The 26,818-nt window shown below is 38.4% G+C and overlaps 1 protein-coding gene across 4 annotated transcripts in view; it reads right to left on the bottom strand.

The window, feature by feature from the left end:
• PRRG1 (proline rich and Gla domain 1) overlaps nt 1–26,818 on the bottom strand; it is a 148,711-nt gene that overhangs the window by 53,359 nt on the left and 68,534 nt on the right. For all 4 annotated transcript variants that reach the window (XM_036908997.2, XM_057496002.1, XM_036908999.2 and 1 more), the window contains one exon: nt 4,747–4,907. In XM_036908997.2, the coding sequence (XP_036764892.1) occupies nt 4,747–4,907 (161 nt within the window). The remainder of the gene's footprint in view (nt 1–4,746; nt 4,908–26,818) is intronic.

Genomic DNA, 26,818 nt, shown 5'->3' on the forward strand with positions numbered 1-26,818 from the left:
AGGTGCCTAACTGGTTTTCTTGGTTTCACTGGAGATGGCTGATAATTACAGGTATGCTTTGGTTAGGTAACTATATTCCTATTATGTTAATGTGTGTGCACAATTTAATTAGTAGTTTAAAACCTATCCATGCTGAAGTTACTCTACAAGAAGATATGTCAAAGAAATAATCAATCTTCCCAGGTTTTCTTCTGCCTGCTACTTCTATAGCTTTTCTTCTTCCTACCTAATCACAACCTTTAAATAGAACTCGTGCCACATGTCGAATTTACCGAGTATCATAATTCTTCCAAGTGGTAAAGACACCTCAAGACAGATGCTGGGCGTAGAAGCCACAGGGCATAAATATGCAAAGAAGTAAAAAGCTAACCTTTTCAAACAATAAGGCTTCTCTCTCACTTACCAACTTCACATTTCCCTGTATGGCCCCGGAAGATGACTGGTTAGCCAGAGATGGGTAAGATTCCTCAAGGGAGGAACAACCTAAGACAGGCACAGTCGCAGGGGGCCATCGGGTGAGAAAATGGGGAGCAGCAGAGGTGAGGCTTAGAACCTCCCCCCTCATGTTCTGAGAGAAATCTTCTGCATACATGGATGTTTATTGTCCTCGTCTAGCTCGGATTAACACATAGTCTACAGGCACACACCTGATCATCTACATTTGCTCTCTTACAACACTAAACTCTGTTTTCTACCTTTATCTCGTATCTACCTACCACTTCAGCATTTTATTAAAAATAATAATAATAGAGGAATGTGGTATCCACATATAAATCAAGTGTAAAAATCAAATGAATAGTCATATTTGAACTGACTGTGTATAGTTCATAATGCATGAACAAAACCGAAAGCTTCTGTGATGACTGCCCTTGCACTGTTCACCATGTAACTTATTCACTATGTAAAAAAAAAAGAATAAAATACCTTGGAATAAACCTAACCAAGGAAGTGAAAGACCTATACCCAGAAAACTACAAGGCACTCTTAAGAGAAATTAAAGAGGTCACTAACAAATGGAAACTCATCCCATGCTCCTGGCTAGGAAGAATTAATATCGTCAAAATGGCCATCCTGCCCAAAGCAATATACAGATTTGATGCAATCCCTATCAAACTACCAACAGCATTCTTCAATGAACTGGAACAAATAGTTCAAAAATTCATATGGAACCACCAAAGACCCCGAATAGCCAAAGCAATACTGAGAAGGAAGAATAAAGTGGAGGGGATCTCGCTCCCCAACTTCAAGCTCTACTAAAAAGCCACAGTAATCAAGACAATTTGGTACTGGCACAAGAACAGAGCCACAGACCAATGAACAGAATAGAGACTCCAGACATTAACCCAACATATATGGCCAATTAATATACGATAAAGGAGCCATGGAATTACAATGGGGAAATGACAGTCTCTTCAACAGATGGTGCTGGCAAAACTGGACAGCTACATGTAGGAGAATGAAACTGGATCACTGTCTAACCCCATACACAAAAGTAAATTCGAAATGAATCAAAGACTTGAATGTAAGTCATGAAACCATAAAACTCTTAGAAAAAAACAGATGCAAAAATCTCATGGACATAAATATGAGTGACTTCTTCATGAACATATCTCCCCGGGCAAAGGAAACAAAGGCAAAAATGAACAAGTGGGACTATATCAAGCTAAAAAGCTTCTGTACAGCAAAGGACACCATCAATAGAACAAAAAGGTATCCTACAGTATGGGAGAATATATTCATAAATGACAGATCCGATAAAGGATTGACATGCAAAGTATATAAAGAGCTCACACACCTCAACAAACAAAAAGCAAATAATCCAATAAAAAAATGGGCAGAGGAGCTGAATAGACAGTTCTCTAAAGAAGAAATCCAGATGGCCAACAGACACATGAAAAGATGGTCCACATCACTAATCATCAGAGAAATGCAAATCAAAACCACAATGAGATATCACCTCACACCAGTAAGGATTGCCATCATCAAAAAGACAAACAACAACAAATGTTGGCGAGGTTGTGGAGAAAGGGGAACCCTCCTACACTGCTGGTGGGAATGTAAATTAGTTCAACTATTGTGGAAAGCAGTATGGAGGTTCCTCAAAATGCTCAAAATAGAAATACCATTTGACCCAGGAATTCCACTTCTAGGAATTTACCGTAAGAATGCAGCACTCCAGTTTGAAAAAGACAGATGCACCCCTATGTTTATCACTGCACTATTTATAATCCCCAAAATATGGAAGCAACCTAAATGTCCATCAGTAGATGAATAGATAAAGAAGATGTGGTACATATACGCAATGGAATATTACTCAGCCATAAGAAAAAAACAGATCCTACCATTTGCAACAATATGGATGGAGCTAGAGGGTATTATGCTCAGTGAAATAAGCCAGGCGGAGAAAGACAAGTAGCAAATGATTTCACTCATATGTGGAGTAGAAGATAAAGGAAAACTGAAGGAACAAAACAGCAGCAGAATCACAGAACCCAAGAATAGACTAACAGTTACCAAAGGGAAAGGGACTGGGGAGGATGGGTGGGAAGCGAGGGATAAGGGTGGGGAAAAAGAAAGAGGGTATTACGATAAGCATGTATAGTGCGTGGGGGGCATGGGGAGGGCTGTGCAACACAGAGAAGACAGGTAGTGATTTTACAGCATCTTACTATGCTGATGGACAGTGACTATGAAGGGGTATGTGGGGAGAACTTGGTGAAGGGAGGAGCCTAGTAAACATAATGTTCTTCATGTAATTGTAGGTTAATGATACCAAAATAAAAAAATAAAATAAAATAAAATAAAAGAACATGTAACATTAAAAAAAAGAAATGAGTGGTGGGTCACCGGAGATGTGGTAAAGAAGTGTCCGCAGCCACAGTGGAGGTGTGGAGTGGAGAGGGACAGGGACTGATAGGGCAGTGCCTTGTGGGTGACTGAACATGCTGACTTTTCCTGAGGGAGACAGAAAAGCCATTATGGAAAAGACACTTTAAAGGATCAGTCTAGCCTACTGCTTTGAGAATCAACTCTGAAGAGGAGGTCAAGAATTCATATAGGTGAGACTGTGATGGTGGCTTGTTATAAAGTGGTAGTAAGTAGAGAGACTAGTAGAGTAGGCTAGATTCTGAATATATTTTCAGAATGAGCACTATTGGTAGATGGGGTGTGGCTGTGAACAAGAGAGAAGAGTCAGGGATGACAGCAAGGCTTGGGGCCTAGCAAAGACATGGATGGATATTTACCACTTAATGAGATCAGAAACACTGGAGTAGGAGCACATTTTTTGGGAAGGGACACAGATATGTCAATGTTTAGTTTGAAACACATATTCAATTCCAAGAGAAGATGTGGAGTAGGCAGTTAGTCATACAGGTATACAGTTCAGCATAGTCCTCCAGGATGTAAATCTGGGAGTCATTAGCACTTTAAGCCATGAGACTAGGAAAGCTCAGCTCACCAGGGTAGTGAGTACAGACATAGCACCAGAGCAGTTTCAAGAATAGAGGTGGTTGCTGGATGGGGATGTAGGGTGAAGAGAGTGACTAAATCTAAAAGTTTCCTAAAAGGTGTGGAGGCTAATGAGAATGAGTCTATGGAGAGGAAAAGTTGATGCTGGAGTACATAGAGAATTATTTCAGCAACTGCTGAGAGTTTCTTGTATTTGCTCCAGAGATTGATGAAAGGCAGTATCCTGTGTCTGCAGGCAGGAAAGGATACACTGAAGCACTGAGATACGTAAGGGCCAGAGAGGTAAGCATTAAATACACTTTTCCCCGTGAAAGCAGTAAAAGAGGTCAGTGAGGCAGTAAGATATATAATTAACACGTACACATCAATAGCCTACAAACACGTATTTGACAATGGGTATGTATCCAGAACATATAAAGAACTCTCAGAACTCAGTAGTAAAAGAAAACAATTCAATTAGTAAATAAGAAAATACATGATGGGAGATCTCACAGAAGAGAAAATGGAAAAGCAGCACATGAAAAGATGTTCAACACCACTAGCTATTAGCTACTTTCTCTTATCCCTGGGTCCTTCTCTATGTTAACAAGAGTGCAAACCCTCTTTCTTTAAAACATCTGCATCCACTGCTCTTGAATTCTATGACTTTCCTCTAGTACATGTGACATCATTTGTTTACTATCTAGTGTTATTCTTGTGGTGCTCAGGAATGGAGCTTTATATCATGACGGCCTCTGGTAAGGAAATGTCCAGCTGTAGAGCAGGGCCATATCGGTCACACCACTGCCTTGCACTTTCCCAACTATGCTGTCCTGGAACAGCATGTGGTCTAGAGAAAATAGAGGCAAAGAGCACTCTCACAGTGGGGGTGGGTGGGAATATGTCTTTCCTTTGGTACAAGAAGTCAAACGTTTCAGTGTCAGCATCTATTAGCTTCCTTCACACTTTCACTCTGATGCGACAGAGCAAGGTGATCACATTCTCTACTTTTCTGGACAAAGCCTCACGTGAAGCAGATGTTCCCCCCATCTTGCCAAGATGATAAATCTCACACAGGAGAGTGGTGTGGAGACAGGCCCTCGAAGCAGACCAGCGTACTGGGAAGTGCACCTGGCTCTCCACCACAGGTACTGTTAGGTGGTATTTTCACAGTTCTTCATAAAGCTCATTTTTAATTGACAGCAATGTGTACAATTTAGGAATGCAGGTTTTAAATATACCTCAAAAAAGATAGCAAATCTGTGAAAAAAAATTTTTAATAGCCAGTATACTTACAGTTTTTTCATTATTTTCAAAAGCTTCTCTTGCTTCCTCAAATGTGCAGACTTCTTCTTTGCATTCACGTTCAATGTTGCCCTGTCTAATTTCTTCAAAGAGTCCATTAGCTCGTGGGTAGCGTTTTAATACTGAATTGGCTTTTTCTCCTGTGAGGAAAACTAAAGAGAGATATAATGGTTAAGATAAAATTGTAATAAAAAACCATGTGGAAACTTAATTTAAAAGATGAAAACTGCTAGATATTCTTTAGAAAACATAACCAACACCGTAAATCCCTTTCTGGAGGTGACAGGAAGTAAACACTTCACTCCAAGGCACCATGTCTGCCATCCTCCTCCCCACGTGAGTGTGGCCTTCCAGTAGCAGGTGCCCTGGGCAGGGGCAGGGACATAATTAACTGTGTCATATTCAGACCTGAGTGCATTCCTGCCAACCGTGGGTGTTTAAACATAGTAATAATAATACCACTGCTTAGACTCATTCCTGTTAAGTAGGTATCCCCAGGCATTCTGCTGCTGGACAGCAGCAGGCCATGTCAAATCCAGTCTACAGGCTATCAGTCTTTGTCCCCCTAACTAAATGTAGACAGAACTCCAATTGGCCTGATGGCATAAACCCAGAGAACCTTTACTTGTATGAAGAGATGACGACAATATCAGAAAATAAACTTGGCCATAATTCATTTCAAGGTATATTAATAATTTTGTCCTAAAGGCACTTAAATATATTGTGACACTTTAATATGTTCAACCCCATTTCGCTGTCCTTTAGAAATATGAAAGTCCTTCTGCATGACTTATAAAGGCATTTCATATAAACATCCAAAATGCACATTTATGATATCCAATAAAAAACGAAGTTACACGTACACTTATAGGGAATTATTTTTATTTTTACATATAGATTCATAGATTTATTTTTGTTTTTACATATAGATTCATAGATTCACTTTAAACTATACTTCAATCACATTTTTCTAAAAGTGTCATGGTTGTTTGGAGAGATAAATACAGTGCTACCAGAATTTGATCTCTTAATACAAAGAAATTAGAAAATTCCCTAATCTTGTAGACTACTGACATGGGAGAAGGCACATTACAAATTGTTTAAGATGTTTAAAAAAAAAGTCTACTTTGCAAAAAACACTTTGAAATAAATGAAAAAAAGTAAGTGCTCTTTTAAAAGTGGCAATAATAGCGATGAATTTAAGGCTTATTACAGAAATGTGTATTTCACTTAACAGAAGATCTGGATTCATTACTTAGGATTCTTTAAAGTATCCAAACTGATGTGAGCTGGATGGCACATACACAAGACTGGAAACTACAGTAGGCCTTCTGTAAGGGTTTCCTTCTGTACTTCAGAAGGATGACCATCTATAAAAGTGAACCATAGACTTACAGACTATCATTAGAAGAAATCTTAAAAAATAAAAATTGTGGCAAGTGTGATGAGGTAAACTAAAAGGCTGCTGCTGAGTTGGAGAATAAATGGTATCTTCTAGCAGTGCTTCTCACGGTTTAGCGGCATCAGAATCCCTTAGATGATTTAGTATCACCCTGATGGCTGGGCCCAGCTCCTAGAGTTTCTGGTTCCGTTGTTCTGGGGTTGGGGCTGAGAAGCTTCATTTCTGATAGGTTCCCAGGGAATGCTGGTGCTGCTGGTCCCACTACCACAGTTTGAGGACCACTACCCAAATGTGAGCTCCTTAGAAAACCAGTTCTCAGGAAAGTATTTATGGCATGCTGGGATTAACAAACTGAAAAGTATATTTTACTACTGCATGACTTCTTAGGCCCTTGATATATATTTATTATATATTTGTAAATCTCCAGAAAAGGAACATGACACATGCATTTGCCATATTCATTTGACTATGGGGCCCCTTCTTCTAGGGTCATTTCACCGAATTAACAGCCATGGGTCTTATTTATGCCCTCTGAAATGACATAATTCTCTTTCCTATAACAGGCTAACTAATACATGAAGCTGGTGACTGGTTTCCCTTGAGGATTCTCTTTTCAAGAATAAACATCTCTAGTTCCTTCATCTGTTGGTCATGTGAAATGGATAGGAGTCTCTGCACCATGTTTACCTCATAAAATACAGTGTCCTATGCTGAGTGCAATACTCTGTGGTGGTCTGGCAAACACAAAGCTGATCAGGACTACCTGCATCCTTATTCTTAAACACAAAAGATATATTAATACAGTCTAAGATATCCCTGGATTTGGGGACAGTTTTCTTGAAATAAACCAAACAATCAATAATGTTTTTTAACTTTTCAGAGGGAAAAAATTATTTCAAGAGAAAATTTTCTTACATGCTATCAACATAAAAAAGGGGGTCGAGGAAAGCAGCTACTCTTGTAACCAGAAAGTAGGCTGATTTAGAAGGTTAAGCGACTGTAAGGTAAGGTATAGCAGGACACAGCTCTTTTAATTGCAGCCTAATCAAGTTACCAAGGGCATTCCACAAACCTATGTAATGCTGGTACTGCGAAGCAAGGTAATACAATACTGAGACCTCTAGATGGAATAAGCTGGCAAGTAGATTTATCTCACTTACCAAATCTGGTCAATTAGAAAATACTACCTGGAACAAGGAAGTAGGAAAGATATTTTTATAGATTAGTTGTATCTGTTATATATTAGCAAACAATAGGTTGTGGCAGAATCTTTGCCAGTCTTCATCAAAGTAATTTGGAAACTGAATGGATGATACCAGAATTAAGATTTTTTCAATGTGGGCAAAATAAAGGGGAAAGTGGAACCTTGGACCTATAGGATAATATCAGACTGTCTTTTCCCAGAAAACTGGGCAATTTTCATGATACAAGGGCTTCTCCAAGTAAGGCAGTAATGTTTGGAACTAAATTTGATCACTTCCCTCTGCCTCCTTCTCATAAAATATGTGAGTTAGCCCACAGCTTTCCAGATTCACATAAATGCCTTCATCAGAAACTACATGATATGACAAGTATACAAAATGTAAATTTATTTTGAGAACACAACACTGAAGTGTTAATTCAAACATGTACTTTTCTCATTCAAGGAAATAAAAACCGAAACTGTCTTTAGATTCAATTAGGAAACACCCTTACTAAAGAAAATATTTAAAATCCAAGACTGATGCACACAGATACACTCACAAAATAAGTATATTTATTAAACATTAACTACTTTTTAGAATTTCAAAATAAATAGCTCTCACCCATGCTTTCTCTTCAAAATAAAAGAATAAAAATAAATGAAATAGGATGGCTTCTGAAGCAACTCCCTAAATTAAACCAAAATATGTAGTTGTACAATATATTTTTAATGCACTGCAGGGTATTAAAACTGTTATTTGAATGCCAAAAATCTTTAGCCAAGTGAAATCATGTCCATACATTTCCTAAAAAAATAGCAGATGATGAGGCCTGAAAATTCACAGCACACTTGGAAAAATCTCTAGTCCAATGAACTAATCAGGTCTTTCAACTTGGGTCTCATTTCACTTAAGAAACCGCTATTTAAAGTTGCAAATGTTTATGTTTTTCTTTTAACTGAACAAATTATTTTTCTTAGGACATATTTACTGAACACAGACTATGTACAGTGAGATCATGACAAGCCACAAAGAGGAGTAGCAGATGGCCTCTGCCCTCAAGATTCTTCAATGGAGGAGAGAATGAAGATAAAAAGAGGTACACAGAGAGCTCTAAAGCAAGACTCAACATGATGGATGTGCTTTGGGTTTGGGAAGCAAGCATATTTCTGTTTGGTAGCTGTGTTTGGGGTGGGGAGGGACCTGGAGAGGGACCCCTGAAAAATGTGTTTGGGCTGGCCTTTCATTGGCAGGAATGGGACATGCAAAGATGGTGAGGAAAGACATCCTAGGGAAGAAAACTGAGTGAGGGCTTGGAATTGAATAAAGCATAAATAAAGAATAGTGAGCTGGTCAGCAGCACCAGAGTAAAAGATTCAAAACAGGAAGAGTGGGAAATGAAACTGGAAACAGGGGCCAACAGCCATGTTATAGAGGCATTTAATGTTACGCTACTATATTTAAACTACTTGACAGCATCCAAGAATTTAGACCAATACTTTGTGGAGAGTAACTATTTATACAGAAAAATGTGTAAGCACAACAGATTTGGGGATAGGATGAGGATAAAGCCAGGTAAAAAGCTACTTACGACAGACCAGGTTAAAAAATAATGAGATCCAGGATGGCGGAGCCAAGATGGCGGCTTGAGTAGAATAGCAGAAATCTCCTTCCAAAACCGTATTTATTTTTGAAAATACAACAAATACAACTATTCCTAAAAGAGAGACCAGAAGACACAGGACAACAGCCAGACTACATCCACACCTGCAAGAACCCAGTGCCTCATGAAGGGGGTAAGATACAAGCCACAGCCCCGGCGGGACCCAATCGCCCCTCACCCCAGCTCCCACATTATAGGGGTATCAGAAGAAGAGAGAGAAAAAGGGATAGAAAGTGTCTTTGAAGAAATAATGGCTGAAAACTTCCCCAAACTGGGGGAGGAAATGGCTTCTCAGACCACAGAAACACACAGAACTCCCATGACAAGGGACCCAAGGAGGGCAACACCAAGACACATAATAATTAAAATGGCAAAGATCAAAGACAAGGACAGAGTATTAAAGGCAGCCAGAGAGAGAAAAAAGGTCACCTACAAAGGAAAACCCATCAGGCTATCATCAGACTTCTCAACAGAAACCCTACAGGCCAGAGGAGAATGGCATGATATACTTAATGCAATGAAACAGAAGGGCCTCGAACCAAGACTACTGTATCCAGCACGATTATCATTTAAATATGAAGGAGGGATTAAACAATTCCCAGATAAGCAAAAGTTGAGGGAATTTGCCTCCCACAAACCACCTCTACAGGGCATCTTACAGGGACTGCTCTAGATGGGAGCACTCCTAAAAAGAGCACAGAACAAAACACCCAACATATGAAGAATGGAGGAGGAGGAATAAGAAGGGAGAGAAATAAAGAATCATCAGATAGTGTTTATAATAGCTCAATAAGCGACTTAAGTAAGACAGTAAGATAGGAAAGAAGCTAACGTTGAACTTTTGGTAACCATGAACCTAAAGCCTGCAATGGCAATAAGTACATATCTTCCAATAATCACCCTAAATGTAAATGGACTGACTGAATGCACAAATCAAAAGACACAGAGTAATAGAATGGATAAAAAAGCAAGACTCATCTATATACTGCTTACAAGAGACTCACCTCAAACCCACAGACATACACAGACTAAAAGTCAAGGAATGGGGAAAGATATTTCATGCAAACAACAGAGAGAAAAAAGCAGGTGTTGCAGTACTAGTATCAGACAAAATAGACTTCAAAACAAAGAAAATAACAAGAGATAAAGAAGGACATTACATAATAATAATAAAAGGCTCAATCCAACAAGAGGATATGACCATTATAAATACATATGTACCCAGTACAGGAGCACCAGCATATGTGAAACAAATACTAACAGAATTAAAGGAGGAAATAGAATGCAATGCATTCATTTTGGGAGACTTCAACACACCAATCACTCCAAAGGATAGATCCACCACACAGAAAATATGTAAGGACACAGAGGCACTGAACAACACACTAGAACAGATGGACCTAATAGACATCTGCAGAACTCTACATCCAAAAGCAACAGGATACACATTCTTCTCAAGTGCACATGGAACAATCTCCAGAATAGACCACATACTAGGCCACAAAAAGAGCCTCAGTAAATTCCAAAAGATTGAAATCCTACCAACCAACTTTTCAGACCACAAAGGTATAAAACTAGAAATAAATTGTACAAAGAAAGAAAAAGGCTCACAAACACATGGAGGCTTAACAACATGCTCCTAAATAATCAATGGATCAATGAACAAATTAAAATAGAGATCAAGGAATATATGGAAACAAATACCAACAACACAAAGCCCCAACTTCTGTGGGATACAGTGAAAGCAGTCTTAAGAGGAAAGTATATAGCAATCCAGGCATACTTAAAGAAGGAAGAACAATCCCAAATGAATAGTCTAACGTCACAATTATCGAAATTGGAAAAAGAAGAACAAGTGAGGCCTAAAGTCAGCAGAAGGAGGGACATAATAAAGATCAGAGAAGAAATAAACAAAGTTGAGAATAAAATAATAGAAAAAAATCAATGAAACCAAGAGCTTGTTCTTTGAGAAAATAAACAAAATAGATAAGCCTCTAGCCAGACTTATTAAGAGGAAAAGAGAGTCAACACACATCAACAGAATCAGAAACAAGAAAGGAAAAATCATGACAGACTCCACAGAAATGCAAAGAATTATTAGAGACTACTATGAGAACCTATATGCTAACAAGCTGGAAAACCTAGAAGAAATGGACAACTTCCTAGAAAAATACAACCTTCCAAGACTGACTAAGGAATAAGCACAAAATTTAAACAAACCAATTACGAGCAAAGAAATTGAAGTGGTAATCAAAAAACTACCCAAGAACAAAACCCCCGGGCCAGATGGATTTACCTCAGAATTATATCAGACATATAGAGAAGACATAATACCCATTCTCCTTAACGTTTTCCAAAAAATAGAAGAGGAGGGAATACTCCCAAACTCATTCTAGGAAGCCAACATCACCCTAATACCAAAACCAGGCAAAGACCCCACCAAAAAAGAAAATTACAGACCAATATCCCTGATGAACATAGATGCAAAAATGCTCAACAAAATATTAGCAAACTGAATTAAAAAATATATCAACAGGATCATACACCACGACCAAGTGGGATTCATCTCAGGGATGCAAGGGTGGTACAACATTTGAAAATCTATCAACATCATCTACCACATAAACAAAAAGAAGGACAAAAACCACATCATCATCTCCATAGATGCTGAAAAAGCATTCGACAAAATTCAACTCATCCCATGCTCCTGGCTAGGAAGAATTAATATAATCAAAATGGCCATCCTGCCCAAAGCAATATACAGATTTGATGCAATCCCTATCAAATTACCAACAGCATTCATTCTTCAATGAACTGGAACAAATAGTGCAAAAATTCATATGGAAACACCAAAGACCCCGAATAGCCAAAGCAATCCTGGGAAGGAAGAATAAAGTGGGGGGGGGATCTTGCTCCCCAACTTCAAGCTCTACTACAAAGCCACAGTAATCAAGACAATTTGGTACTGGCACAAGAACAGACCCACAGACCAGTGGAACAGAATAGAGACTCCAGACATTAACCCAAACATATATGGTCAATTAATATGTGATAAAGGAACCATGGACATACAATGGTGAAATGACAGTCTCTTCAACAGATGGTGCTGGCAAAACTGGACAGTTACATGTAGGAGAATGAAACTGGATCACTGTCTAACCCCATACACAAAAGTAAACTCCAAATGGATCAAAGACCTGAATGTAAGTCATGAAAGCATAAAACTCTTAGAAAAAAATATAGGCAAAAATCTCTTGGACATAAACATGAGCAACTTCTTCATGAGCACATCTCCCGGGCAAGGAAAACAAAAGCAAAAATGAACAAGTGGGACTACATCAAGCTGAAAAGCTTCTGTACAGTAAAGGACACCATCAATAGAACAAAAAGGTACCCTACAGTATGGGAGAATATATTCGTAAATGATAAATCCGATAAAGGGTTGATATCCAAAATATATAAAGAGCTCACACACCTCAACAAACAAAAAACAAATAATCCAATTAAAAAATGGGCAGAGGAGATGAGCAGACAGTTCTCCAAAGAAGAAATTCAGATGGCCAACAGACACATGAAAAGATGCCCCAAATGGCTAGGTATCAGAGAAATGTAAATTAAAACCACAATGAGATATCACCTCACACCAGTAAGGTTGGCTACCATCCAAAAGACAAACAGCAACAAATGTTGGCGAGGTTGTGGAGAAAGGGGAACCCTCCTACACTGCTGGTGGGAATGTAAATTAGTTCAACTATTGTGGAAAGCAGTATGGAGGTTCCTCAAAATGCTCAAAATAGAAATACCATTTGACCCAGGAATTCCACTTCTAGGAACTGACCCTAAGAATGCAGCAACCCAGTTTGAAAAAGACAGATGCACCCCTATGTTTATTGCAGCACTATTTACAATAGCCAAGAAATGGAAGCAACCTAAGTGTCCATCAGTAGATGAATGCATAAAGAAATGTGGTACATATACACAATGGAATACTATTCAGTCATAAGAAGAAAACAAATCCTACCATTTGCAACAACATGGATGGAGCTATAGGGTATTATGCTCAGTGAAATAAGCCAAGTGGAGAAAGACAAATACCAAATGATTTCACTCATATGTGGAGTATAAGAAAAAAGGAAAACTGAAGGAACCAAACAGCAGCAGAATCACAGAACCCAAGAATGGACTAACAGTTACCAAAGAGAAAGGGACTGGGGAGAATGGGAGGGAAGGGAGGGATAAGGGTGGGGAAGAAGAAAGGGGGTATTACGATTAGCATGTATAATGTGGGGGGGAGGAATGGGGAGAGCTGTGCAACACAGAGAAGACGAGTAGTGATTCTACAACATTTTACTACGCTGATGGACAGTGACTGTAATGGGGTTTGTAGGGGGGACTTGGTGAAGGGTGGACCCTAGTAAACATAATGTTCTTCATGTAGTTGTAGATTAATAACAAAATTAAAATAATAATAATAATGAGATCCTGCATTAGAATGGTAGCAATAGGAATGAAAAGCAATAGACAGATGTGAAAGATATGGTTCTTGGGTGATTTATTTGGCCACCACATACATCATTTACATTACTCCTCAGCCAAACCAAATCTTACCATTCTACAATAGGCTCTTTTCTGCCCCCCTAATTTTGTACCTAGTATTTCATCTGCCTAGTGAACTCTTATTCCATTCAGATGTATCAATGTCTAAAAATCTTGCCCAGCTTCTACTCCCCTTCATTAAATAGAGCTGCAATTGACTCTTAGTATCACATCAATCAATTAAACTGTAATATAATTTTTGGTATGCCTACCCAGTTCCCCCTCAAGACTATAAGCTTACTCAGGGTAGGGCCCATGTGTTGCTAATATTTTGATCCAACCTCTGTCTTCCATAACACTTGTAAAGAACTTGGTACAGAAAAGGACTTAGTAAGTATGGAATAAATGAAAAGGCAGAATGGGAGAAATTTGAAGCCTGAGTGACTAGAAGCTGGGAAGCCACAGATCATGCCTTTAATTATGGAGCAGCATCAGAAACTTCATATGTGTTTGCAAAATAAATACATTTACAGTAAAGTTTCCAGTGAGACAGTACTTGAATATCGTTTTTTTAAGCAAGAGAAACTACCTTTTGAAATTTGTAGAATAACTAGATTTGTGCTCTTCCTGCAGCAGCAATTTTTTGTTCTGTAAGAACCATTTGATTTCCCCTAATAGCTTACATAGAGGTGAAGTAGCTGGACACTTACTTTTTTGAGAAGAGGGCACAGCCAGATACTTTTTGGCTTGGCAAGGAACTAGCACCTTGGTTCCCAAAGCATGCACTGAGCACCCCAGGGTGTTACAGCGAATTCATGGAGAATGTGCAATATTTTCCATTTTTGAAGGAAATATATTGATATTCAGTATCTGTTGGACACCAAACTAACAGCTTAAGATAGCTCATGGTTTCATCATTAGATAGCTGTACATCCATTTCCTTGGTGAAGCTGGATTTTTCAGCTGTCATGTGCTGTGTTAAAAATCAGTGTGGAAGACAAAATGGAGGTGGCAGTATCCAATCTGATTCCAAGGTTTGAGAAGTTGGGTAGTCCTTAACAAGCACACTCATCCCCTTAGTATGTAATTGTGTGGCAATTTGCATTGAAATGAAAATACTGCTTTCTTTAAATTTATGCATATTACTTTTTCAAATGGCTACTAAGCTTACTAAGTTATTTGATCCTAATTATTTAATAAATGGAACTATTAGGTATTTCTTTTGTCCTATGGCTGCTATGAAGAAAATCATTCTGGCAATTAAGGGTGCCATAAACTCAGAAAGTGGGGGGGGGATTCAAGATAGTGGTGTGAGAGGTGAGACAGAGAATTCCTCCCAAAACCACACATAGTGTGAAAATATAGTTAATACAACTAGCCCTAAAACAGCAACAGGAAAGAAGGCTGCACCAGACTGCATACAGACCTCACAAACAGAGAAGACCTCATGAAACAGGGTAACGTACCAAAGCCTTGATCCAGCAGGACCCAAGCTCTTCCCCCACCCCAGCTCACTGGTGGGAGGAAGAGAAACAGAGCGGGGAGGGGGTGGAAGGCTGGGACAGCTGAACACCCAGCCCTGGAGATCTGCTTGGCGAGCAGAAACCTGTATTGTGTGGTGTTCTGGAGGTTGAGGCACTGGGACAGGCAGAGTGCTTCAGAGACTGAGATTCCGGTCGTTTGTGGAGGAGGCGATCCACATCTGGGTGCTCTGTATCAGAGGAAAGGCAGGCGGTCTGGGAGGCTTCCTAGCAGCAAGAGGGCTGCTGAAGATGGCGGGGTTTGCATGGAGCTTGCTACACAGATAGGTGGACAAGGCTGTCTGGGTGCACTCTGCCCAGCAGGTTGGGAATTTTGAGGAGCTTCAGGCACTCCATCCCCCTGGCTGCCTACTCACCTCTGAGGCCCCCCACTGTGATACACAGCCTGCTGCACCTTCCTCCTGGCCTGCCAGCACCTGCTCACAAACCAGAAGTCACTGCACTGGCATCAGGGCAGCCAGAGCGAGGCCCCGCCTACAACAGCTAGAGATGCCAAGCACAGAGGCTTACACCTATGTGCTCAACCCACTGGCTCTGATACTAGAGACAGGCACTGCAGCCAGGAAGCAGGAAACAGCTCTTTCCTGCCCCCAGGCACCAGTGCTGCTCTCCTACAAACCCAATCTCACTCTAGGGGCTGAGCAGCTCCAGAGACTAGAGCTTCTGGGCACCAGAGGGCACCACACAGAATTATGAAACGTCAAAGGAACCTGGCTCAGACCAAAATCTCACAAACCCCAGAAAAAGGGCCAAATGAAACTGAACTCAGCAATCTTCCTGAAAGAGAGTTTAAAATAAAAATCATAAACATGCTCATGGAGGTACAGAAAAATATTCAAGAACTCAGGGACAAATTTAAGATGGAGATTCAATCATTAAGAACTTCCATATCTGAAATGAAACATACAATGGAGGGATTTAAAAGCAGATTGGATGTACTAGAAGAGATGGTAAATGGAATAGAAGCTAGAGAAGAGGAATACAAAGAAGCTGAGGCACAGAGAGAAAAAAGGATCTCTAAGAATGAAAGAATATTGAGAGAACTGTGTGACCAATCCAAATGGAACAATATCCACATAGGGTACCAGAAGAAGAGAGAGAAAAAGGGATAGAAAGTGTTATTGAGGAGGTAATTGCTGAAAACTTCCCCAGTCTGGGGAAGGAGATAGTCTCTCAAGCCATGGAGGAGAACAGATCTCCCAACACAAGGGACCCAAGGAAGACAACATCAAGACATATAATAATTAAAATGGCAAAGATCAAATACAAAGGAAAGCCCATCAGGCTATCAATCAGATTTCTCAACAGAAACCTTATAGGCCATAAGGGAGTGACATGATATATTTAATGCAGTGAAGCAGAAGGGTCTCGAACCAAGAATACTCTACCTGGCAAGGTTATCATTTAAATTTGAAGGAGGGATTAAACAATTTTCAGATAAGCAAAAGCTGAGAGAATTTACCTCCCACAAACCACCTCTACAGTGCATTTTAGAGGGACTGCTATAGATGGAAGTATTCCTAAAGCTAAATAGATGTCACCAGGGGAAATAAAACCACAGCAAAGTATAACAATTAATTACTAAGCAGATGCAAAATCAAATCAACTACCCCCAAAGTCTATCAAGGGATAGACAAAGAGTACAGAATATGATATCTAACATATAAAGAATGGAGGAGGAAGAAAAAGGAGGAAAAAAAAAAGAACCTTCAGGTTGTGTTTGTAATAGCACACAATGTGAGTTAAATTAGACTGTTAGATAGTAAGGGAATTACCCTTGAACCTTTGGTAACCATGAATCTAAAGCCTGCAATGGAAATAAGTACATACCTATCGATAATCACCCTAAATGTAAATGGTCTGAATGCACTAATCAAAAGATACGGAGTCACTGAATGGATAAAAAAACAAGACCCATCTATATGCTGCCTACAACAGACTCACTTCAAACTCAAAGGCATACACAGACTGAAAGTGAAGGGATGGAAAAAGATATTTCATGCAACTAATAGGGAGAAAAAAGCAGGAGTTGCAGTACTGGTATCAGACAAATTAGACTTCAAAACAAAGAAAGTCCCAAGAGACAAAGAAGGACATTACATAATGATAAAGGGGTCAGTCCAACAAGCGTATATAACTATTATAAATATCTAAGCACCCAACACTGGATCACCTACATATGTGAATCTAACAGAATTAAAGGGGGAAATAGAATGCAATGCATTCATTTTAGGAGATTTCAATACACCACTTACTCCAAAGGACAGATCAACCAGACAAAATAAGTAAAGAGACAGAGGCACTGAACAACGTATTAGAACAGATGGACCTAACGGACATCTACAGAACAGTTCATGCAAAATCAACAGGATACGCATTCTTCTCAAGAGCACATGGAACATTTTCAAGAATAGATCATATATTCAGCCACAAAAAGAGCCTCAGTAAATTCAAAAAGATAGAAATTGTACCACCAGCTTCTCAGATCACAAAGGTATGAAACTAGAAATAAATTACACACAAAAAACATAAAAGCCTACAAACACATGGAGGCTTAGTAACATGCTCCTAAATAATCAATGGGTCAATGACCAAATAAAAACAGAGATCAAGCAATACATGGGGACAAATGACAACAATAATTCAACACCGCAAAATCTGTGGGGATGCAGCAAAGGCCGTGCTAAGATGTAAGTATATTGCAATACAGGCCTACCTCAGGAAAGAACAACAATCCCAAATGAACAGTTTAAACTCACAATTAATGAAACTAGAAAAGGAAGAACAAATGAGGCCCAAAGTCAGTAGAAGGAGGGACATAATAAAGATTAAAGCAGAAATAAATAAAATTGAAAAGAATAAAACAAAAGAAAGAATCAATGAAAGCAAGAGCTGGTTCTTTGAGAAAATGAACAAAATAGATAAATCCCTAGCCAGACTTAGCAAGAAAAAAGAGAGTCTACACACATAAACAGAATAAAAAATGAGAATTGAAAAATCACTATGGACACCACAGAAATACAAAGAATTATGAGAGAATACTATGAAAAATTATATGCTAACAAACTGGATAACCTAGAAGAAATGGACAACTTTCTAGAAAAATGCAACCTTCCAAGGCTGACACAGGAAGAAACAGAAAATCTGAATATACCAATTACCAGCAAGGAAATTGAATTGGTAATCAAAAAACTACCTAAGAACAAAACCCCTGGAACAGATGGTTTCACTAATGAGTTTTATCAAACATTTAGTGAAGACCAAATACCCATTCTCCTTAAAGTTTTCCAACAAAAAGTAGAAGAGGAGGGAATACTCCCAAACACATTCTATGAGGCCAACATCACTCTAATACCAAAACCAGGCAAAGACACCACAAAAAAAAGAAAATTACAGACCAATATCCCTGATGAACATAGATGCAAAAATATTCAACAAAATATTAGCAAACCAAATTCAAAAATACATCAAAAAGATCATCCATCTTGATCAAGTGGGATTCATTCCAGGGATGCAAGGATGGTACAACATTTGAAAATCCATCAACATCATCCACCACATCAACAAAAAGAAGGACAAAAACCACATGATCATCTCCATAGATGCTGAGAAAGTATTTGACAAAATTCAACATCCATTCATGATAAAAACTCTCATCAAAGTGGATACAGAGGGCAAGTACCTCAACATAATAAAGGCCATATATGACAAACCCACAGCCAACATTATACTTAACAGTGAGAAGCTAAAAGCTTTTCCCTTAAGACTGGGAACAAGACAAGGATGCCCACTCTCCTCACTTTTATTCAGCATAGTTCTGGAGGTCCTAGACACAGCAATCAGACAACATGAAGAAATAAAAGGCATCCAGATTGGTAAGGAAGAAGTCAAAATGTCCCTGTTTGCAGATGACATGATATTGTATATAAAAAACCCTAAAGAATCCACTCAAAAACTAGTAGATCAAATATCTGAATTCAGCAAAGTTGCGGGATACAAAATTAATACACAGAAATCTGTTGCATTCTTATACACTAACAATGAACTAACATAAAGGGAAATCAGGAAAACAATTCCATTCACAATTGCATCAAAAAGAATAAAATACTTAGGAATAAACCTAACCAAGGAAGTGAAAGACCTATACTGTGAAAACTACAAGACACTCATGAGAGAAATTAAAGAAGATACCAATAAATGGAAACACATCCTGTGCTCATGGATAGGAAGAATTAATATTGTCAAAATGGCCATCCTACCTAAAGCAATCTACACATTCAATGCAATCCCTATCAAAATACCAACAGCATTCTTCAGTGAACTAGAGAAAACAGTTCTGAAATTCATATGGGACCACAAAGGTCCTGAATAGCCAAAGCAATCCTGAGAAGGAAGAATAAAGCTGAGGGGATTACGCTCCCCAGCTTCAAGCTCTACTACAAAGCCACAGTAATCAAGACAATTTGGTACTGGCACAAGAACAGAACCATGGACCAATGGAACAGACTAGAGAGCCCAGATATAAACCCAACCATGTATGGTCAATTAATATACAATAAAGGAGCCATGGACATACAATGGGGAAATGACAGCTCCTTCAAAAACTCGTGTTGGCAAAACTGGACAGCTACATGCAAGAGAATGAAACTGGATTATTGTCTATCCCCATACACAAAAGTAAACTCAAAATGGATCAAATACCTGAATGTAAGTCAGGAAACCATAAAACTCTTAGAAGATAACACAGGCAAAAATCTCCTGAATATAAACATAAGCAACTTTTTAAAAATGCATATCCTCAAGCAAGGAACTGTGGTTGTTTATGTAACATATGTGATGTGATTGCTATCCCAAGCTTGTGAAGTGGTACACATTAGTTAACACATTAAGAAAGAAAATGAGTTATTAGAGCAAACAGCTCTGTGAGGGAAGCAAAGCCTAAGCTTCACTTTTTCACCTGTAAAACTGGAATAGCAACACCAATCTCATAGTTATAAATGAGGTGATGTACATGAAGTACTTGGCTCAGGGCTTGGCAAAGAATGGATGCTCAATAAATAGTATAACTCGATGTCATTGTCATGATGGCAGTTATTCTGTGAAAGGAAAAACTAGATTTTTCAAGCTGATACTAAAAATACACTTAGAAAATACAGACTAAATAACTAAAGATAGCGTTTACTTGCAGTGAGTCTGTATGCTCAACTCCAGGGATGTCTAGCAGTTCAGTCCTCTTGATCAAGTTTGGGATGAAAGGTACTCACTTAATTATAAAGTGCTGTTTGAAGTCTGAAACCCCCTGGGAGGTGCTGTGTATTAACTTGTTTGCACTGCTTACTGAAAGTGTATAGACTGATGGTTTGCATCTGACCTAACTGATTATGCAGCCTCCTTGCAGCTATATGACCGAGGAGCATCAAAGATTCTCAGTAAACTTGTACCTTGGCTCCCCTGACACCAAGGTTCTTTGGTGGTTCATATCTTGATAGTTCACAATCAGAAGACAAAGTGGTCCTGTGTGACTGAAAATGACTATAGGAGCCATCTTTCTCCTGTTGTACCACATCGTTAGCCAGTATTAAAGCCTTACAAGAGCCTCATAGGTCCTTTCAATTACCTTATGTCATATAGTGGCTACAGTACACTCTGATGATTCATAAATTTCAAAATTTCAGAAATTCTTCACAGTGTAAATTAAGGTCTACTTCTGGTCAGTATTTATTTATAAGGATGTGATATTTGTAACAAACTCATAAGGAACCACCCTTTCCTGTAATCTATATGCTTACTTTTATTAACTTCAATATTGATCAAATGATGCCCATCATTAGATTTTTAACAGTAGACCACAGAGTAGCTCTTAAGAAGGACAGATTAAGGAATGAGTAGCTACAACAAAATACAGTGCATAATTAAAGTATTTTCTATTGACTCTTAGGTTATTTGATAGCTCAGGTAGCTATTCGGTATTTTACATAACCATTGTGAATATTAATAATAGTTAATACATCATTTATGCAGAAATCACCCAAATAAACTCAGACTCGTCAGCTTAGAAACAAGAAAAGACCAAGGTCAGCATTTATAACTTATGCTTTACCTACCAGGAGTCCCAGCTCCCTTAGATTAATCAGGGATCACTTTAGTCAACCCTCATCTACAAGCCTCCCTGCATATTAAAGCTGAACTGTAGAAGAGGCAGGGGTGGGTTGAACTAGATCAATGCACTGACAGCAACAAGGCAAAGCTGAGTAATCTGAAGGCAAGGGAAAAGACAAAGGCCCTTTGGGGATCATTTAAAGTAGGCTCTAATCCCTGTCACAAACAGTTCCCAAAGATGTAGGCATCAATGATTATGTTTATAGTGGTAAATCTGGGTCACCGAGAAAGGACCATATTATGTTCAAGATACTGTTTAGGAAGACAGTATTTCCACACAAATAGTTTTGTAAAAAGGTTTTTTTAAAACACTAATTAAAAAGATGAGCATTTTCATCTGCAACATGTATTTATTCAAATGGAAAGTTTGTTCCTAGACGATGTGTAAATATTGGTGCGCCACAGACTGAACCTGAGTCCACATGCTAACCAGGAAGCTGGTTTTCTTTTCTGAATAAATCTGTAATACCTTGTTTAGTTGTGAATTTCTCATAAAACACAGGCAGAACATGCTCAACTATTCACTTATTTGAGCCTTCAGTTTGTCACATGAAAACTGCCTTTTGAGACTATCTTGTTGAAGCAAGTATCTGTTCTCCACTTTCACCAACTTTGTATTGAGAGAAATGCAACTGGAGGAAAAGAGGAGTGCCGTGTGGTTAAAAAAAAAAAGCCCTGAAGTGTAGTTGGGATGACGGATCCCTGTTACAGCTCTGGCAGTAAACTGGCTGCATGATTCTGCATTTGTTGCTTATCTTATCTGGCTCTGTTTCCTAATTTTCGAAGCTGAGGCATTGAATATGATTTCCTAGGCTCTTTCAGTCGTGACGGTAAAGTTTTATTTATAATTGGAAAGATTTTTGTTAAGCGGGAATAGTGTATTGTATCCAACTCCTTCTGGGATATGAATACCCTATTCTCCAGTCAAGCAACCCCTGCCCCCAAACTAACAACAAAAGAAATAAATAAACAGGAGGAGAAAATCAACAAAGCACCCTCTCCAGCCTGTGCCTTATATACATATACATCTGAAGTGTCACACTTATAATTCCTTGTTTTCTTCCTTCTAAGCCATTCTGATGCTATTATTTACTTAGTGGTACATGCATAAAATGCCTTCAAGTTTTTTTCTGAAAAGAGTATTAAGCAGGTATTTTCTACCACAGACTGATGGAAAGAAATAGCTTTCCCTAGAAAAACAGTCTCACATTCTAAAGTGATCTTTCAGTTACAAAAAACTGAAAGGATGCAAATAGAAAAAGATGCTGCTTAGATCATCCTCCTATTACTTATGAAGGTAGAAAGAATAGAGTACTTAACAGTTGTATTTCACCACTGTAAACTATTTGTGGAAATTAAAGGTTAATGCTCTCATAGAAGGTAGGTTTATAATTCAGAATTTGTTGTATGGTGATGTTTATGAACCCAGCCAGCTTGTTACAAATTTACAGCTAAGCTAGAATGGTATGTAGTATATATTTTCATAGGATTAGGGTGCTGAAACCCATTTAAGAATTCAGATATTTAAAAAATAATCTGAAGTTAAAGGATTGAGCTAGTGAGAATGGGAAGTCTCAGGTTTGAGAGAAGAAACAATTGTTATTAATATCTTTAATATCCTGTACTTGTTTCTTAAGGACAATGTAGAGGTTATGATCACTACCTAAGACTTTTTAAAAAAATTATCTTTGTGCTACCAGAGGTATGCAATAAAATGCCAGGTGATAACAGACAGGTTTCCAGGAATAAATGTGAAGAAAATGCCAGAAACAGATTTCTAGAAGAAGACAAAAGAGGTAATGTATGTCTTATAAAGTCAATTAAAAACAAAACAAAATTGATTCCCCCCAGAGTGAGTTTTACTAGCTGAATATGGTTTTCTTAAAAAACAAATTTTAGTTCATATATTCAAATGTCTTTTGTCTAATGTAATTTTATGCTTGGTGAGGAACACTGAGATACAAGAAATGGTCTAATAGAGTCTCCCACAAAAGAATGTAAAAGGCCAGATTTTCGTTAAAGAGTTTTACGATTTATAACTACTTATCAGAAAGAATTCTTCATGAAATGGCAGATGGCAGCAATCACGTTGACACCAATTATAACAACTGACTTAAATGTATGATACTCTTAACACATGGTATTTATGGACTAGGGGCTGTGCCTTACCCACAGGAAACAAACACATAATGGAATTAGTAAGTGATATTATTGCAGAAAATTAAGCATATACTCAGGTGGAATCTTCAAAAACAGAATTCCAAAGACAGATATTTCTCCTGCCTCTAGTGCCTCAATTATCAGCAAGAATATCATTAGTCTTAGTGTTAATAGTTGTTACAACCATAAAACTTTTATTTTATGCATACTACCTACACTGATTATACAGTTCTGTCCCATATGGAAGTAACTAACTAATAATCATCATTTAATGGGGAAAAAGGCATGTAGATAGAACTCAGCAAATATGAAAGTTTTAATTACATAACTCTATGTTATAGTGAGCTCCTTACAACTTGCCAACATAGACAATAAGGTATCATTTATGTGATAGTTAGCTCTCATCTAGACTCTAGGAATGGATAACTGTCCTAATAGAATAGATAGTACTTTTAATCAAAAGGTCACCACAGCAGAGTATAATGTAAGAAATGGAGTCTCATCACAAATTAGTGCCTCTGTTATTTAACACATGGATTTCAGAAATGACTTTTCACTGGTGAAATTAATGTTTATATGTGAATTTACTCTAGAAATGATAGCAGAATTCAAACTTTTGCTTGCTCTGACTAAAGGGCAGGTAGGTGCTACACACTGGGAGCACTTTGCTTTCCTCCCCCACCATGACAGCTCTTCATGGACCCATTTAGAAAACCTGGGGCTTCACTGTGCAGACTGGAAACCGCTGATCCATTTCAATCCCTTCATTTTTCTGACAAGAAAACTGAAATCCAGACATTAAGTGACTTATCCAAGGACACAGCTACTTGATTACAGGACCAGGACCACATCCTGGTTTCCAGAACCACGTAATACTCTCCTTTAGACTTAAATTACTTCTATGAAAAGCATCATAATATGTGAATTATGACTTATCTCTAAAGTTTTCTTTTCCTTTGTTCTAAATCAGTGGTTCTCAACCTTGGGCAATCTTGCACCCCAGGAAACATCTGGCAGTGCCTGGATACACTGCTGGTTGTCACAGCTTGGAGGGATAGGTGCCACTGGCATCTAGCGGGAAGAGGCCAAGGATGCTGCTCAATGCCCTCCAGTGCCCAGGACAGCCCCCAACAACAAAGAATCATTTGGCCCCAAATGACAACAGTCAATGGAAAACAAATATACAAACAAAAACTTGCACATCAATGTTCATAGCAGCACTATTCACAACAGCCCAAGGGCAGAAACAACCCAAATGTCCATCAACTGATGAATGGATGACCGAAATGTGGTATATTCACACAGTGGGATATTCTTCAGCCATAAAAAGGAATAAGGTACTAATAACTAATAGAACATGGATACACCTAAAAATAACAGTATGCTAAGTGAAAATAGCCAGACATAAAAAGTCCCATATTGTACTATTCCATTTATGTGAAATATCCAGAATAGGTAAATCCACAGAGATAGAAAGCAGATTACAGATTACCAGGGCTGGAGAGAGGGAGGAACAGAATAGCTGTTTACTAGATGTGGGGTCTCCTTTGGAGGTGATGAAAATGTTTGGAAACTAGATGGTTACATAACACTGCGAATGTACTAAATGCCCCTAACTTGTGTACTTTAAAAAGGTCAATTCTATGTTATGTGCATTCTGTCTCAATTTTAAATAAAGTCAATAGTGCTGAGGTTGACAAACCATTCTACACTTAGTACCAAAGGTTATTTTCTTCTTAAATTAGGTAAAAGGCAGAGAGGACTGCATCAAAGATAAAAGGCATCAAACACTACTATAACTTAAAAAAAAAAAGTAGCCTGACCCTCAAATAGCTTTTTTTTCTAGTGGGAAAGACTTGCCAAGAAAAAAATAATGGCTGTCGTCAACCTCAAACAGATTTATATTGCTGTTATATAAGGGTTTATGATAAATTGGTGACAGCATTTAAGCTGCAGATGCATGAATATGCCAGAAAATGAAATAATTAATTGTCTTTGAATGTGTGCCTTCACTTGAACTATAAACCAGGGAGCTGTCAAATAAAATTAGGCCCTACATTATGAGATGGTCGCTTTCTACTAAGGCTTGTCAGTTTGAATGTTCTTTCCCTGTTTGAAAATATGGAGCTGTATGCTCCAAGTGAAAGGTTCAGATTGGCATCAATTGAGCAGTAGTTCAGCAGTGAATCAAAGAGCTTTGAGACTTACTATGGTAACTATAAACCATCCTTCCTTCTTCTAAGTCTTGACAAGTGTGGGGGACATGGTACAGTTCCTTAAGCTAAAGGAGCCAAGCACATCCAGGGACCCAAAGGAATTATGCTGCTCTGTTTTAATAAAAAAGCAGACTGTCAGCACCGCCACTGTTTCTCTAGAGCATGACAGTATGTTCATATATACAAGAACATCAAGGACCTGCTACCATTAAGTATGGAAAATGAAGACAGAAACTGACTTTCCAGATTTAAGATTTTATAGACCTAATATTTTCTTCTAAGCTAGGTAAAAGTTATTTCCCATGACTAAATACTGGAAGAGAAGAAACAGAAAAAAATCCTAAGGTGTCTTTATATTTTTAGTTTAAATATTCTCCACTAATAAGACCTATCTGCTTCCTATCATTCAGCTATTCCAGATATTGTTTTCTGTAAGTCAAATAAAAATTAATCTTTTTGAAGAATCATGGCTAAATATTATTCTTATTTTGTAAAAGAGGAGTAGGAGCATCTTGTGGCTTGCTGATATTGAGATAGCATGATGAACTTCTTCCAGAAACTGTTCTTAAGGCAGTGAAATTAGCCATCAATAACTGCATATTAGGCTAATAAAGATCATAAATTGCTGCCATAACACCTAGAACATGCAGTGAGAGGTGTGTTCTGACACAGAATGAAACAGGGAAACATGTATGATTTAAAAATCAAATTCTACTCAAGCATGGTAACAGAATAATCCCAAATTTCATAGCAAGAAAACTCCCAAGAAATTGCTTTGTGGAGTCCTGATGAGAGAGCGACCGTGGGTGTAGTCAGAGTAGCATGAGGGCCTCCAGGAAAAGCAAAGCAAGACAATTACAGACAGAACAGTGTAACAATGTGCAAAGAAATTCCTATCGAAACTCTCTGTTAAGCATTATGCAAAGTCAAGGTCACACTAATTCTCTAGGGTAAAGGTACCAGACTAGGAATATAGACATCTTCAGTGAGATCAGTTAAAGCTCAAAAGGCCAGATGCAACTTGGCCTGAAATGTGTGAGTATTCCACAAATAGAGAAGGGTGTCTCAGCATAACTGTGACTTCACTGTATCTCAACTATAAACAGCCCTAGCAAACAGATAACAACCCAGCCCACCTTGGGGGCAGGGCAGGTGGTACAGAGTCTGCATCCCTAGCCCTTACCCACATTCCTGAAAATCCTCAG

The sequence above is a fragment of the Manis pentadactyla genome, chromosome X (genome assembly GCF_030020395.1).
Source record: "Manis pentadactyla isolate mManPen7 chromosome X, mManPen7.hap1, whole genome shotgun sequence".
NCBI classification, from domain to species: Eukaryota; Metazoa; Chordata; class Mammalia; order Pholidota; family Manidae; genus Manis; species Manis pentadactyla.